Source organism: Alosa pseudoharengus, unplaced genomic scaffold (assembly GCF_046254945.1).
Source record: "Alosa pseudoharengus isolate Yale_2024_CS ecotype anadromous, Long Island Sound unplaced genomic scaffold, YU_APseudo_1.1 YU_APseudo_1.1_scf_3, whole genome shotgun sequence".
NCBI lineage: Eukaryota > Metazoa > Chordata > Actinopteri > Clupeiformes > Clupeidae > Alosa > Alosa pseudoharengus.
In genome coordinates, this window is record NW_027468718.1 from 14,629,549 (window position 1) to 14,646,423 (window position 16,875).

The 16,875-nt window shown below is 43.7% G+C and overlaps 2 protein-coding genes across 2 annotated transcripts in view; both read left to right on the forward strand.

The window, feature by feature from the left end:
* Positions 1–11,741, forward strand: part of rev1 (REV1 DNA directed polymerase) — a 29,736-nt gene extending 17,995 nt beyond the window's left edge. Inside the window, exons 11-22 of the mRNA XM_076263256.1 lie at positions 57–211; positions 605–724; positions 1,090–1,310; positions 1,623–1,795; positions 2,178–2,452; positions 4,984–5,171; positions 5,806–6,081; positions 6,392–6,491; positions 8,971–9,176; positions 9,369–9,519; positions 9,693–9,795; positions 10,180–11,741. Of these exons, the coding sequence (XP_076119371.1) occupies positions 57–211; positions 605–724; positions 1,090–1,310; positions 1,623–1,795; positions 2,178–2,452; positions 4,984–5,171; positions 5,806–6,081; positions 6,392–6,491; positions 8,971–9,176; positions 9,369–9,519; positions 9,693–9,795; positions 10,180–10,291 (2,080 nt within the window). The 3' untranslated portion in view covers positions 10,292–11,741. The remainder of the gene's footprint in view (positions 1–56; positions 212–604; positions 725–1,089; positions 1,311–1,622; positions 1,796–2,177; positions 2,453–4,983; positions 5,172–5,805; positions 6,082–6,391; positions 6,492–8,970; positions 9,177–9,368; positions 9,520–9,692; positions 9,796–10,179) is intronic.
* A 336-nt stretch (positions 11,742–12,077) lies between these two features.
* On the forward strand, positions 12,078–15,612 carry ing1 (inhibitor of growth family, member 1). The gene is made up of 2 exons (XM_076263257.1): positions 12,078–12,428; positions 13,853–15,612. Exons 1-2 carry the CDS (start codon positions 12,290–12,292, stop codon positions 14,638–14,640), a joined length of 927 nt encoding a protein of 308 aa, XP_076119372.1. The 5' UTR covers positions 12,078–12,289; the 3' UTR covers positions 14,641–15,612.
* Positions 15,613–16,875: the final 1,263 nt, after the last annotated feature.

The following is a 16,875-nucleotide window of genomic DNA, read 5'->3' on the forward strand; positions in this document are numbered from 1 at the left end:
TCTGTGGTGTTGGCTACTAGCGGTGCAGTCCCCTAACCCCTCTGCTCCCCCCGCAGCTATACCCACCACATGGAGGCTCTGAGCTGTGACGAGGCTCTGTTGGACGCCACCGCCCTGCTGGCTGAAGTGGGCGTCACGCCTGACGAGCTGGCCAGCGCCATCCGGGCCGACGTGATGGAGAAGACTGGCTGCTCGGCCTCTGTGGGCATGGGTGAGTGGGCGTGACCTTTGACCTTTTGTGTGGTGGTGACCGCTGACTATCTTTCCACGATAAGTACAGTGATTTTACATGTTCATTACAATCAGTTCTGTGATTAAACAGAACATTTATTTCTATATATATACCCACTAAATGTTATTGTAGATTTATTTTTTATCCAAACTGATGGCGTACTAAATGTCACAAACACTTTTATCAGGATGAGAGTGAGCTTGTGTTAAATGTACCAGTAGAGCCACAGGAGTTGTGAGAATAGATAGGGTTTATTCAGACAGGTCTCTCTCTGTCCTGGACCATAACACACATGTGAACATGCCTCTCTCTGCTTCATCCCTGTCCCAGTCCTCTAATTAAAAACATCACTGGGTTCGCCCCTGTTTTCAGGCTCCAACATTCTCTTGGCGCGCATGGCCACACGGCGGGCCAAGCCCGAAGGCCAGTACCTGCTGAGGCCGGAGGACGTGGACGACTTCATAAGCGACCAGGCGGTCACCAGTCTGCCAGGTGAGACTCACTCACTCCCCCTGCTGGCAGACAGCAGTAACGACGCTGATCAGTCATCCTGGTCTCCTTTGTGTTTCCCCAGAATAGCATATAGCATAATATGAGTCATGCAGCAGTATCAGTAGTGAATGGACAATTAAGAGTTTCAGTGATCATTGAGTTGTGGTACGATGCAGGAATGCCCCATGTGCTGGACAAGCTATAGGGTCACAGATAGCGTTGGGAAATATGCAGTTGAGTGTACATTGTATTATGTGACATGTCTTATTTAGCTTATTGGCTTATTTGTCTTGTTGCTGCTGTTGTTGTTGTTGTTCATTACTGTGTGTGTGTGTGTGTGTGTGTGTGTGTGTGTGCGCTCGCAGGAGTGGGCCGCTCCATGGGCAGTAAGCTGGCGTCTCTGGGCGTGACCTCGTGTGGGGACCTGCAGCAGGTGTCCATGGCGCGCCTGCAGCGGGAGTTTGGCCCGCGCACCGGGCAGACACTCTTCCGCTTCTGCCGCGGCCTGGACGATCGCCCTGTCCGCAGCGAAAAGGAAAGGAAGTCCGTCTCGGCCGAGATGAACTACAACATCCGCTTCACAAAGGTCACTCAAAAAGCCCACGCACGCATGTTTTACTTGTTAAATCCTTACTATGGAAGAGTACTCAGTTTCAGTAGGAATAGTGTATCATAAGAGTTGTATTAGATTAGGAGTTAAGCAAACCAAGCACAGCAAGCTCTATTTGATGGTTGGGCGGTTTTATGGTTTTTACTGTTCTTAATGATGAATGATTGAATTAAGTGTGTGTGTGTGTGCGTGGTGTGTGTGTGTGCAACCAAAACATTATTAAATCACTTTACTGAAAGTCTGAATAGGGTCTTGAGGTTGACCGCGGCTGTGTGTCTTTCTCGGTAGGTGGAGGATGCGGAGTCATTCCTCAGCAATCTGTCCATGGAGGTGCAGAAGCGGCTGCAAGGGGCGGGGCTTAAAGGTCGTAGGGTCACTCTCAAGGTCATGATGCGCAAACCCGGAGCCCCAGTGGAGCCAGCCAAGTACGGAGGCCACGGCATCTGTGACAACCTAGCCAGGTGAGAGAGGCCGCATTCCCCCATCATGCATCTGACATTGGTCACTTGTAACTCCATAGCTTAATTGTGATGCCCTTGATTATAATTGATTTTACTTTGTTTATGTTCAAAATTCAGTGAAAATCTCCTTGTATTTGACAAGCTATCCATCAAATGGTTGAGCTTATGAAGGGCATGTTGGTGCACAGTCTTGGCTCTGCAAAGAAAATGGCTTTCACTTTAGCTTGCTTTAGGACCACTGATAGGAAGGGGTAGTGTATTTGATTGGCTGTTGGGCTCAAATCAACAAAATCACCTGTACTTTTCCGGTTTTGTATGTTTGTGTGTGATGTTTTTCTCATTTCTCTCTCTCACTCTCTGCCTCTCTCTGTCTTCCCTCCAGGTCAGTGACGTTAGGCAAAGCCACAGACAGTGGTCAGCTGATTGCTCAGGAGGCCATCAAACTGTTCCACGCCATGCGTCTGGAGGTGTCGGACATGCGGGGTGTGGGGCTGCAGGTGCAGCTGCTGGATGGGGGCCCCCAGGTGCAGGCGCCCCCCCAGGACTCCCGTTGCTCCATCAGGGACCTGCTGCTGGCCCGCCGGCCCCCCCACACTAACAACACCACCAGCACCAGCAGCAGCACGCCAGCCCCCAGCACTGCCCGACCAGATGCAGGTGAGGGAAGGTGTACAGGTGTGTGTGTGTGTGTGTGTGTGTGTGTGTGTGTGTGTGTTCGTAGGATTATAGGACTACATACATTGTGTGTGTGCGTGTGTTTATAGGATTATAGGACTACATACATTGTGTGTGTGCGTGTGTTTATAGGATTATAGGACTACATACATTGTGTGTGTGCGTGTGTTTATAGGATTATAGGACTACATACATTGTGTGTGTGCGTGTGTTTATAGGATTATAGGACTACATACATTGTGTGTGTGCGTGTGTTTATAGGATTATAGGACTACATACATTGTGTGTGTGCGTGTGTTTATAGGATTATAGGACTACATACATTGTCAAGTCAAGTCAGATTTATTTGTATAGCGCATTTAACATGCACAGAGTGCAACCGAAAGCGCTCCACATACAAGACATTGTCATTGACACTAGTGCTGCCACTAACGACTAATTTTCTAACGACTAATCTTTCGACTAATTTTTCGATTAGTCGACTAATCTAAACGACTATTTTTTTTTAAATCAAGTGTTTGTTATTTTGTTGTGTACGTTTTATTTTGAACTCAACTAAAGGGAAAACGTAAAATATATATCACCCTACTTTTGTTAGAAGCTGTATTACTGTAAGTAAACTGTTCAAAAACATTATGTATAAAAAAAAAACACCCATTTAAAATGCTACCTTCAGATCTACAGTAATGTCAGACCTTTGATAGACTTTATTTGTATGCCAGTGTTGCCATCGACATACACAACTTCTTTGACCTGAGGCCCGGTCATGGCATACTTTGGGGTCATAGGGCCCACCTACATGAACCCACCCCCCATCAAATTATCATTATATCACATCACAATTATTATTGTTATGCTATATTGTTATACATGCACTTCAAAGCAGCCAGTGTTTAAAGTGCTAACATTGTTCACAAAAAGTTTGAAAACATGCACATCAGAGGACTGCTTTACTAATGTAAAATATAATTAGAATAGTTCCATTGCTTTTGCATGGTTGCATGATAAATACTTCTCAAAACAACAGCAATTATATGGGTGTCATCGTTTTGGGATGTTTCCCTCATGCAAGCATCATATACTGGTAGGCAAATGGAAAGAATATTTACATATTTAATTATGCCACAAGCTTTTGGCCACGTTATTAAAATTTGACTATACAATACCGTAGATAGTGTATTATAGTCTGTGCTCTGTTTTTATGGAAGTTGCATAAATCCACATTGTTCTATTAAATGTAGTTTCATAATTAAATAGCTTTCCAATAGGTTGAATTGGAGATTTGCTACCAACGTTATCAAGTGCTTTCAGTTTCTCTCGCGCATTGAATGAACGCTCATACCACCATTTAATTGTATGCCTCTATGTTTGATGACACCAAATTAGCAAGTAATTCATACTGATTGCAGAAAAGTTTGTTTTCTTTTTCTGTCGGTCCGCGGTTCCCTGATCAATTGCGCAGCAAATTATCAGACGAAGCCCCGGGAATAATTTCACTCCGCGGCTCCGGACCAGCAATGTCTACGTTACGGCCGGTGCTGGTCCGCGCGGCCCATAGTTTGAGAAACGCTGGACTTTGAAAGGCGACAGGAGTTGAGGACTTTGCAAATGAGCCTAACATTAGCATGTTCAAAACAAGTAGGCTACAGGCACTTTGCGCGTCTTACCACATAGGTTACTTCACTTTATCAGTTGGCTTGAACGCTAAAAAAATATGCGTTGTGACTTATTGACCATGGGAAATGACGCACCTTGATTGTTGATATCACGGGCGGCGGCATGTTCAGTTTAACGTTTTTTTGTATGAATGAATTACAGTAATGACACGCCGTTGCGTTGTCAACGTGAGACACTTCACTTCATTTATTTCAATTTCCACAATAGGCTACTATATTAGTCAGAGTCTGGACTAGCGTAACCCCAATTAGCTCTGCCTAATAATTAATTGCGCTGAAAGCAGGCAGGCACGCAGCTTTGCTGCTGGCATTAACACTTGCGTGCATAGTGGGGTTTAAAACATGCCAAAGTCTTAGTAGCCTGTTTAACATCCAAAGACAGTCATTGTACTTTTCAAGAGTTAATAACATAGAGTTAATATAACATTACAGCCGTGTGAGACCAAAAATAAATAGGCGGTCAATAGTAAAACGACTCTTCGACTAAAAAAATTGCCGTCGACTAATTTTCATGGTCGATTAGGTCGACTAAGTCGACTAATCGCGGCAGCACTAATTGACACAGACTAGCAAAGACAATAGATGCCGGACGGAGCCACCACGGACGGTGACACCAAGACATACATTTAAGAAATAACAAACACAAAAGATGCCGGACAGACATTATGCGTTCAATGAAAATGGTTTATAGGATTATAGGACTACATACATTGTGTGTGTGCGTGTGTTTATAGGATTATAGGACTACATACATTATGCGTTCAATGAAAATATTGCTTAAATGCTGAAACTGTCAAACAGGACGTAAAATAAAAATATACTTGTACCATTTTCCAGATGCAATGCCCAGTGGTTCTTCCTCAGGATCATCCTCCAATCAGGACACTCGCTCCTCCAGCATGCCACCGCCCACTTCCTTCTCTGATCCGATCCCCAGTACCAGTAAAGGAGAGCCCCCGCCCCACACTCCAAACCACGCCCGCTCCCGTCTCAACCTCAGCATAGAAGTGCCCTCGCCCTCTCAGGTAACTACACTCCTGGACACAATGAGCTCTCAATAGACCTCGGAGGTTCGCCTACAAAAAGGACCCTAAGCTGCCACCTTTACCCATCTAAGGAGAACCGTGGCTCTTGAGTTGACATAGAAGAACAAACTTAATTTCACTATGTGTAATTACAATGTAGTATTTCATTGTGTGATATTTGTGCTATGAATGTGGATATGTGGATGTACTTTCTTTTTCTGAGTGCATAAGACATAAATGTGAATGTACAGTTGAAGATTGTAAAATGGAATTGATATATAAGAAAATTAATGATATAAATGAAATTATATAAAAGAAAATTCAGCTAACTGTAGTCTGCTTATTCAAAGATCTTGCCAAAGGACGGCAGTTGAAAATGAGCCAGCTGGCTAACACTGGCACATTTAGAGAAATGTTGATTAATGTGTGCCTTATCTAATGAATGAATGAATGAATGAATGAATGAATGAATGAATGAACAGATTAACTGAGGAAAGAAATACAGTGTTGGTTGTACTGACCAGTGCCATGTACAGTGGCCGTTACAGTGTTGGTTGTACTGACCAGTGCCATGTACAGTGGCCGGTACAGTGTTGATTGTACTTGATTGGTGCCGTACGTACCTGTGGTGCAGGTGGACCGCTCCGTGCTGGAGGCGCTGCCCCCTGAGCTGAGGCAGCAGGTGGAGAGGACCTGGAGCCGGAGGGAAGAGAATGAGGAGCAGCCCGTCGCCTCCTGTTCCTCCCCCTTGCGTCCTCCTCCTCCTCCTCCTCCTCCTCCTCCTCGGGCCTCGGCCTGCGCCTCGCCACCTCCCCCCGAGCCTCCCCCGCCCCCGGGCACGCTGCTGCTGCAGATCCCCAACCAGACGGGCTCCACGGGCATCATCCTGGCATTACCAGACTTCTCACAGGTGACCAGCACTGCCAGTCAGAGGAGTAAAAACATTATGGACATACATACACATACACAGTTTTGTAGAATGCTTATTATGCATTCATGCATGCATGCATATATACCACACGTACCATACATTTCATACATACTTTGCACATGTGTATATGTGTATAAATCCACATACTGTATACTCAGTATACACGTTTATATCAACTAAATATTTCATTTCACACCATATCACACTCTCACTCCTTGCAAATAAGGTGGATTTAGCCACTGCTCTACTTCATACTGCATTTTCTGACCCTCACTCTGGTTTCTCGTAGGTTGACCCGGAAGTGTTTGCAGCGCTGCCGAAAGAGTTACAAAATGAGCTGTGTTCTGCTTACAATCGCAGAGAAAGTGCACAACCACAAGGCACTGAGGGTAGGCTGCTCTTCCTTTATATATCTTCATACAAGATCATATGATACATATTTCATATGATACATATTTCGGGCAGCCGTGGCCTACTGGTTAGCGCTTCGGACTTGTTACCGGAGGGTTGCCGGTTCGAACCCCGACCAGTAGGCACGGCTGAGCAAAGCACCTAACCCCTCACTGCTCCCCGAGCGCCGCTGTTGTTGCAGGCAGCTCACTGCGCCGGGATTAGTGTGTGCTTCACCTCTGTGTGTTCACTGTGTGCTGAGTGTGTTTCACTAATTCACGGATTGGGATAAATGCAGAGATCAAATTTCCCTCACGGGATCAAAAGAGTATATATACTTATACTTATACTTACTTATACTTAGATGCTTTCATTTCTATGTCTTTTTAGGAATTAAATGTTATTGCGCCAATATAATGCGTACTCCATGTAGATGACCAACATGCAATTCTCAGGCATTGCATACTGTAGATTCTGGCGGTTCTCATGAAGAGCTGTCCTTGCATACATCATGAAAGACTTCATTCAGAAGCTGAGCTCTGTCCTATTATAAGCAGACTAATCCATAATAGCAGTGCAGTACCATCAGCCAGACTATTCCCTTTTCACGATTGGATGCTGCCACTTCAAAAGGACTGCAAAACCAAGGCCACAACTCTCAGTACTAAAAAAAATGGCTCTTTAATTTCCATCTCCTGCACCTGCATTCAAGGCCTGCTTAAACTGTTCCCACCACAACCACTTGGCCTGCACCCTGTCTGTTCACCTCCCACCAGATGCCAGATATGTGCCCAGGGGCTTCTGTGGTCAAGGGTGAGGGCAGTACCCGACCGGGGGCTGCAGGGGCAGGGGACTCTCTGAACAAGGCGAGGCCTTATATGGATAAAAAGCAAAAGGAGCATTCAGAGGAAGGATAAAGACAAAGTGAAAAAAATTATAATATAATAAAATGAACGTAAAGAACACCATTTAAAAGACCATACTGGGTAAAATATGATGTGCAATACAATGCTAAAAAAGAGTGCTATCTTCTTATAGAAAACAAAAAGGGACAACGATTCTATCTGTCAGGACAAGTGACACAGTGTCTGTAATAATAAAAAAATATGACCATAATATTATATGTCCAAGATAACATGTTGGCAAGGAAATTCCACATGTTCTCAGACAACGTCAAAATAAGTCTCTTGAAAGCATACTGTTCTCCTTGTGTGCTGCCCCCTGCTGTTTAAGTTTAAAAAGGCAAGTGTGCAGAAGCTTCAGGTAGCTTCTAGTGCTTTAGCGCAAGTGACCTGTTCCGTAATGCACGCTATTGAGAAGTTGGATGTACCAATGTATGACATGCACAAAATAAAACAAAAACATACCATAACACAACACCACAACAGCAGTGACCACACTCCCAGCACAGCTGCCCTCACATGGTCTGGGTGAACACTGCGCATTGTTGGAGACTTGCATCACCACTGGTGGGCATCTGTACCATACTGGCGTGGCCGTTAACGTGTGTAGCACAGAGTTCAGTGGCTTTCATGAGAAGGTGTCACCTAAAAAGAAAAAAAAGCAGTCAGATTGAAGATGTAAAAACATACTTAACAGAATACATGAACATAAATTCCCATTCCCAATCCATGCCAAATGCAGAAGGGAAGGATTATCGATCCACAGAGGCCCCTGGGAGGTGTTTGCTCAAGGGGTAATAATTATTTTACTGTTACATAATGATCATGCAGCCCAGCGCTCATGGTGCCATTGAACTGCATCCATAGTCAAATCAGATATCAACTACTCCACATAGAAGCAGGATATGAGGAAGGAAATATGGTACATGCTGTGAAGGTTTGCCACAAATTTAACCTCTAAATAATAAAGCTGTCTCTGCACTCTGCATATAAAATGCGCTATATAAATAAAGAATTACTTACTTACTCTACACAAGGAATTGGGCATTGAGAGCTATTGGCTTGTCGTGATTGAAACGGCATTGTATGTCAGCTCATTAATCCTCAGTTTTTGTATGGAAGTAAATATGCCTGTACATCGGCATGCTCTCAGTAAGTGAACAAACGGAAGGAACGCAGAGTACGGACAATTTGGGCAGCCGTGGCCTACTGGTTAGCCGGTTCGAACCCCGACCAGTAGGCACGGCTGAAGTGCCCTTGAGCAAGGCACCTAACCCCTCACTGCTCCCCGAGCACCGCTGTTGTTGCAGGCAGCTCACTGCGCCGGGATTAGTGTGTGCTTCACCTCACTGAGTGTTCACTGTGTGCTGAGTGTGTTTCACTAATTCATGGATTGGGATAAATGCAGAGACCAAATTTCCCTCACGGGATCAAAAGAGTATATATACTTATACTTATATATACAAGTGTTTTCCGCTATTGAGAGCTATTGGCTTATAGCTGGCATAGCTGTTTGTGTAAGCTAAATGAATGAATGTTGAAAGCCCTGTGGTGTTGTCCCCTCTCTGTTCTCCAGTGAAGCAGAAGAACCCTCTTCTGCAGCTCAAGCAGCCAGCTGCTGGCAGGACCAAGCGCCGCTACAAGAAGAGGGACGCAAGCCCGGCCAAAAAGGGCCCCAGCCCTCTCAAAAGGCTCCACCCAGCCACCAGCCCTGCCAAGTCCAGCCCCTCCAAGCCGACCCCACCACCATTCCGGCTCAAAGACGACCCCAGCGGACTGAAGGTGACTTATGTACTTTTTTTTATGTTATAGTTTTATGCCTTTAGAAGAAAATGTATATTTCCTCCTCGCTGCCATGACATAGGAGTAAATGCATGCCCATGTTTGGTCATTCTGATGAAAGAGAAGCCTCCTGAACTCCTCAACTTTTTAATTACAGCTCTTTTAACTTTCATCCACTGCTGTGCCCCACAGACGGAGAATGGTCCATCCTCGTCATCCATGAAGCCGGACGTGCCAGAGGTGCTGTCCAAATTCACCCCCCGCCCTGCCCCCACCTTGGCTGGAGCCAGCGAGTTGAGCGATATCAGGACCCTGCTACGGGAATGGGTCACAACCATCTCAGGTGACTAGAGGGGTGGTATGAACAATAACATGCGCAGACATTACATGTTCTGAAATTGCTTTTGTGTTAAGTCATTTAATGCACGTATGGGCAGTGAGGCTAGATTGATTAGGTATGTATTCCTGTATGATACTACTTATTAGACATGCTTGTTTTGGCCTTGGGTTCCTCAGAGCCTATGGAGGAGGACATTCTGCAGGTGGTGAAATATTGCACTGAGCTTGTGGAGGACAAAGACCTTGAGAAACTTGACATTATCATCAAATACATGAAGAGGTAGGGATTACTCTTATATCACTGGGTCTCTGCTTAAATCTTTTATGGGCTGGGTTGAACTTCAGTAAAGATTTCCATTGAAAAATAAGTTTTAGCCGATGCATTGTGGGCTGGTTGTCTGGACATGACCTAAGCCTAGACACCTATAAAACCATGTGCACTCTATCAAGTACACAAAGTTAAAAAATGGTGTTTAACCAAAGTCTTATATTAGTCTGTAGTCACATTATGTGGAAGAACCCTCTTGACATGTTCATTTCATAAGATATAATATGCATTATGTAAAGTAAAACAACCCTGCTCCCATTGTTAACATCTGAGCACAGTCCATGACCATGATCTCTTTCCTTTCTCCACCTATCTGCCTCTTTCTGTTTTACCCAGGCTTATGCAGCAGTCTGTGGAGTCTGTTTGGAGTATGGCCTTTGATTTCATCGTTGACAATGTGCAGGTGGTTGTGCAGCAAACGTATGGCAGCACCCTAAAGATCACGTAGAGGGGCAGAGCTTTTCCTACCCAGCTGCCAGCTACGCTCACTGTGACATCAAGTGCACCTCAGCCAAACATTCATGGGCATGTGTGACATGACAGTTGCTCAGTCCAAACATTGATGCACCCTTCTGTGACATCGAAATGTCTCAGCAAGACATCACACTGTGATGTCCGTGTTCCATCATTATGACATCATAAATCCTGTTGTATTTCTTAATAAAACGGATATGGTCCTGTTGGTGGGAGAAACTATTGAGCAGAATGTACACGGTATGTGGGTATGGTCATTGGTATGTTATCAGTGAAAGTGCCCAGAACTCAGTATAGCTGTGCATGCCCATTGTGATACAATGGCACTTACAGTACATCAGACATCCACAAAACTGCTGGCCGTGTTTGTAAGACTAAAATCAGTATCTACAAATAAAACAGATTTGGATTGCAATGAGACTGTGTGGGGGGTGGGGGGTAGATAAGTAATAAAGCACTCATGACCAACAGAAATATACTAATGAAAAGTTGGAACGTTCACTGACAGCTTTCATTTTAATTATACAACCCTTTTTCCTTAGTTTTTGTTCTTTATTCTTGTGCACTCTATCCTTAAGCTTTCGTTTGAAATCCTTAGTCTTTCCCTTTATTCTTTTACTTTGTGTGTGTGTGTGTGTGTGTGTTTTTTTTTCTTCTTCTTCTGTGAACTATGCCAGTGCTGGCTGCAAACAGGTAGCACCATGGAAGTAAAACGTTACTTTGCTCTCTAAAAACGTTCACTTTTGTGTTTTATACAAAATGTAAACAGAGCATTGGGCATTTTGACTTGCTGATAGAGCAGTGCCAAATGTTGTCCACGCAGTCCATATGTAAATAATGATACAGAATTTCATTTAGATAACATTTACATATAATTATATCAAAGAGTTTGTTTCTAAACAGAAGTTACATTTGTTTTTGAAATATTGTTTACAATTTTGCAAAAGGATTGCATTTTTTAAGTTTGGCAAAAATTTACCATTTCAGGTGTGTTGTGTTGCTATGTCTTTGTCTCGGAAATGCATCAACTTTTTCACCTAAAAGGTGACAGCAGGGTAGTGTTATTATATATGAGAGGTAAAAGACTTGAGACTAAACTGAAATATGTTTTAGTTCAGCACACACACACACTCACTCACAGAATGAATGTATTTCATAACGTACACACTAATTCTGACTGGGCTCGGCGCTCATTTCAGAGACCTTGGTCCATTTCATATTTACAGGAAACGTCCCACCATGTTCACATTCTCGAGAGATTTCTGCGTTATACCATATCAACTTGTTTGGAGAAGGGTCTAGATGTTTCTATTGGTCAGTGAATGGTCTATATCACTACTGACCCGTGCCTGAAGACCTGAAGCTGTGACATTATTTGTATGTTTTTTCTAATGTAACTTGCTAATAAACTTGTTGGAACTCTGTTACTGTTGCAGAATTGAAATTCTTATGACTTTGAGCCCTATATTAAAGACTGACATTTATAAACAAGAAATGTGGTTCCATAAATGTACTGTACGGATTAAAATGGATTTTAATTAGTGGACAGCTTGCACGAATTGATAAACAGTGGCCAATAATGACAATGTTACATGTTCGAGAGGGGGAAATCTAGGTTAGGCTATTACACGCTGGCCATAATATGTTTTTACACCATCTCCGCTGTCAAGTGAGAATAGGTCACTGAGCGTTTTAACAATCATGTTAGCTATGTGTTAATGGAACGTTTGGCCCCACTGGCTTGCCGTAACTCTACACTGTGTACAGATCGGTGTAGATAGCCAAGAGAAAACTCAATGGAAGAGACAATCGAACTATCTAGCAGTGCTAACTGGTTAGCTCTGTAACAAACTGCAGCTATCAACACAGTCGCGTCACTTGCAAGAAAATCAAGCTGTGTTCCCCACTACGTTGACTGCCGAGCAGCTGTTCCCTCCATTGCACTCGAGTCGCTACGTGAAACACCAGCAAAATGTTGAACCCCGCCAACGGGGACCCAGTACACGTTGTAACCAGATATGTCGAAGAGTATTTAGATTTGGTTGAATCATTGCCTCTCGACTTACAAAGATGTGTGTCTCTGATGAGGGAAATCGACGCAAAATATCAAGGTAATCAAAGTTAGCTGTTCTTAATACCAAAGTCGCTATAACGTTTGCTAGCTAGCTAATAGTATGCTCAAGCTATGGTGGCTACGTTGGTGGATGATGTGTTGCTAGCGAGCAATGAAACTGGTCATTTTTTGACGAAAATGTGGAACATGTTTGAGCCTTGATCAGGTTTGCCATCTCTAGCCATGAAGCTAGAGTTATCAATAACGTTAGGCTGTTGATTATAGGATGTTGATGGGGGCTCTCTAATGGCATAACGTTAACGTTACCTTTTTATTACGCAGATAATTCAGAGTTCGTTGATTTGACGTCGGCTAACAAGTACAGTCTTATGTGCCAACAACCTACATGGCCAACATTACACATTCTGGATACTGTGTTGAGTATAAACTTGATACATACTATAGATCAACGAATCGCTTAGTATTTTCCAGCCAGAAGCATGAGCTATTATGGCAACAGGATAAACCGCTAACATACACGTTAATGCCAGGTGTTCGCGGCGTGGGTTGAGTTGTTTTTCTCGGTGAATGCATGTGAATAAACTGCCAATTTACGAAAAGATATGCGCTTGTGTTGAGCGGATAGGACTCTTAAATTCTGTTTTTGATTTCTTGGCTTGGTTGGTGCTTCATAATCGACTTTGTATAACGTTACCGCCATTCATGTCTGGTGTTACGACGTTAGCTGAAGTTGAAGGGTGGTCTGATTTGCGAAGTTGAATCGTTAAGTATTTTATTGCAAAGTCTGAAACAGATGATAGCACTGTTTTCTTGCGTTTAAGATGATCTATTTTGTAATCGAATTTATTACTTTCTACAGTCTTTTATTTACCTTGGTCTGAGAAATTTTACACTTAATGTTTACCCGTGAACTTACAGTGAACGAGTAAGGCTTGTGATGGCTAGCCAGTTTTAATAGTTTGAGAGCTTGCAGGAGATTGGTCTATGCCTCAGTGAGGGAGGGGTTTGGCATCGAGATACGCAGAGTTGATTGGTTAATCGTTACTGTAACCCAAAGAGGCGTGTCTAACTTTGATAGTGGTTTCTTGGGATGACTGGGCGGAGCTTGTACGAATGAAAAAATGCTTGACACAAAAGATTTCCTGTTTTTAAGACCGTACTGATCTGGTGAACGAATATTCCGTTCTACTGCAGATACTATTGTTATAAGTTAACCTTTGAAATTTGCATCTTACAACTGGGGGCCATACTTCAAAATGATTTTAATGATACAAAAATCATTAAAGCTATATTTTTATAGCCATGGTGAAAAGAAGCACCAGCATAAGCCTGCAGTAAATTTAAAAGCAAATCTGTGGAGGTATGAACCTTGGCTTCTCTTTATTACACCATGTTTTTCTTCTATAAGGTGACAGTAACATACACAACATGGTTGACCTACTATTTGTTGTTGTGTTTCAGAAATCCTACAGGAGCTGGATGAAACTTATGAGAAGCACCGACAGGAGACTGACCCAGTCCAGAGGAGGCGACTTCTCCACACGATCCAGCGAGCCCTGATCCGGACCCAGGAGCTGGGCGATGAAAAGATCCAGATCGCAGGCCAGATGGTGGAGCTGGTGGAGAATCGGACCCGGCAGGTGGACTGGCATGTGGAGCTGTTCCAGGCCTGCCAGGCCGGCTCGCCCGAGACCAACACCCCCGTGGGATCCACATCCGCCGTGACCCCCGTTGCCATGACTCCCCCGGCCATGACGTCCGGCAAGCCCAGCGTGGACAAGCGGCGTGAGGAGACGCCCAGCTCTGTGGACAAGTCCGGCGGCGGCAAGCGCTCGCGCCGGCAGAAGAACGGCGGTGAGAACCGCGAGAACTCCAACTACAGCACAGACCATGGCGATGAGGTGGTCGTTGGCACACCCAAAGAGAAGCGCGCCAAGTCCTCCTCCTCCTCGTCCTCGTCCAAGAAGAAGAAGCGGTCAAAGGCCAAACAAGAGAGGGAGGCGTCGCCCGCCGATCTGCCCATCGACCCCAACGAGCCTACGTACTGCCTGTGTGAGCAGGTCTCCTATGGCGAGATGATCGGCTGCGACAACGACGAGTGCCCTATCGAGTGGTTCCACTTCTCGTGCGTGGGTCTCCACCACAAACCCAAAGGGAAATGGTATTGTCCCAAATGCCGTGGCGAGAACGAAAAGACTATGGACAAGGCGCTGGAGAGGTCCAAAAAGGAGAGGGCGTACAACAGGTAGCTTCCTACCTGCAAACTCAACACCCCCCATCCTCTCATGAAACTGGACATGTTTTCAATTTTTCAATGTTTCACGTTTTTTTCATTCTCACTCTGCCGTCCCTATGTGTGTCACAAAAAATAATGCGTTGAAGGTCTGACCTTAGGTGTTTTGTTCAGATTTAATCGTGTTGGATATGTTGCTGTCAAGAAGGGTTGTGTGTCCTCGGTTAAATGTTAACTTTATATTAAAAACAAGAGAAAAATATGCTTGGTTAGATTTACTGCACACCACACACCATTCCTTTCTCCATTGCTTGTCATCTTTAATGTGGAACAGTAAGCCGTGATTGTAAACAAAGACTGCCCTAGGAAGTGACCCCTCCTCAAATGGACCAGGTTTTTCTCCGGAGGGCTTTGGTCTTTGTTTATATACAATCATTTTCCTTACATCTGCCTTGTGACCCACGCCCATCCAGCCCTCCTGGTACTGTGTTTTGTTACTTTGAAGAATGTCATGTTGGTGTGAGTACATTTTCAACCATACCTTTTCATGCTTATTTGTCTTTACTGATGCGAAAACTTGTCAAATCCTTTTTTTATTGTGAGCGTACATTGTTATGTATATATATATATTCCAAGTACCTCTGCATAATGGTTACATATTAAAAAAAGACATGTATGCAGGCTGAAGTTATTTATAAATATATCAAGTTGAGCAGCAATACTTCTTATGAAGACCTGTGGAAGTCTGACAATTCAGAAAATACCTGGGAAAAGTATGGACAGTTAAACAGTCTGTACATTACCATTATTCAGGGTTCACACACTCTTAAATATATCTAATACAAAGACTTCCCAGTCCTAGTTCCAGTCCGCCATAATTTAAAGCACAGAACACAAAGGTAAAGTACTCATAACAGTTTTAATGAGGCTTTACAGTAGATTTAAAAAAAGAGGAGGGCTTCAATGTGTGAGCATTTCTTAATGTATTAATAGTGCTGCAGTGTTAGTGATAGTAGACTATGTGGTTGTTTGCATTGTCTATAACAACGCATAAATTCAAGTACTTTCAGTAGCTCATGTCTTGTCTTTTTCAAACTTTCAAGGGACTTGTGGGAACCCTGATATTGCCCTTGTCCTATTAAACAAGGGTTAATTCATCAGTCACAGGCTTAACGGTACAATACAGTACATTTGAACACAGTCCAGTCCACAACCTTTGCACTTAGGCGGGAAGTGGATTGAGCGCCTTGCAGTCTGGAATCGGTCCAGATGAAGGAGGAAAAATTCTGTCGGTGACTGTAGGGCTCACTTCAGGTCAGCACAGCCAACAGGTCAAACGTGTTGTCCAGAGCATTAAGATACCAAGATCAAGGCTAACTACGTGATGACGTCTGAGTGCCCCGATTAATCATCCTCACCTCTTGTCAGATGCAGGTCAGAGCACCTACGTCACAACTCCTTTCGTGTTTCACCGTTTCTATGTGGTTCCGACAGCTGAGAGGATTTTTGTTGAGGATTAAGAGTTAAAAACCCAAGGTGCACATAGGGGAAGGGGCAAATGCACGACTCGGGTTCTTTTCTGCTGGTCTGAGCAGAAATGGCCATTTTGTAGTAATATAGTTTATCTTGGGGCTTTGTGACTTAATAATAAAACCGAAACTGAATGACTGATATTGTATGAGGTAGTGGACCACATAAATCTCATAAAAATCATAGGACGGCCTGGGTAGTTTTATCTTTGCCAGTTCATCTTGTTAATTTTTAGAGCAAAACCAAAGCTGTTAAATCCTTGTCTTGGAAATCTACCCATCGTCTGCACACACCCTCATCTTCAAAGCTGCAGAGTATTCCAAGTATTGACCCAAATGTTCAACTGACACCTGAAGCTTCTGGAGAACTGCAAGAGGAAAGGCAAGGACTTTTGTATCCTAAATATAACCCTCAGGCTCAGGTCATACTTACAAAACTGAAAGAAATAGTCATGCAACTAATGCTGGTGCCTCTAGTTATCAGGCAACTAAATTCACCCTACTGACAGTGAGTGACTACTGACTTACTACAATCATAATCAACCAATCAGACTGCTCTGAAGACATTAAATATTTAGTTAGGGGGCCCACACACTGACTGGAGCTCAAAAACACCTACAGTGGCAATATATTTTAGTCTTACTAAAAAGTCATATTGTGAATCTAATATCTTGTATAATGCTACATAACAAATGCTGATTGCCCCACACAATGTCCTTGAA

What these genes read in the sequence shown, in the direction of transcription:
- ing1 (XM_076263257.1), top strand. Translation starts at nt 12,290, where the DNA reads ATGTTGAACCCCGCCAACGGGGACCCAGTACACGTTGTAACCAGATAT. An exon ending in AATCGACGCAAAATATCAAG is followed by an intron (nt 12,429 to 13,852) that starts GTAATCAAAGTT and finishes GTTGTGTTTCAG; the next exon opens with AAATCCTACAGGAGCTGGAT.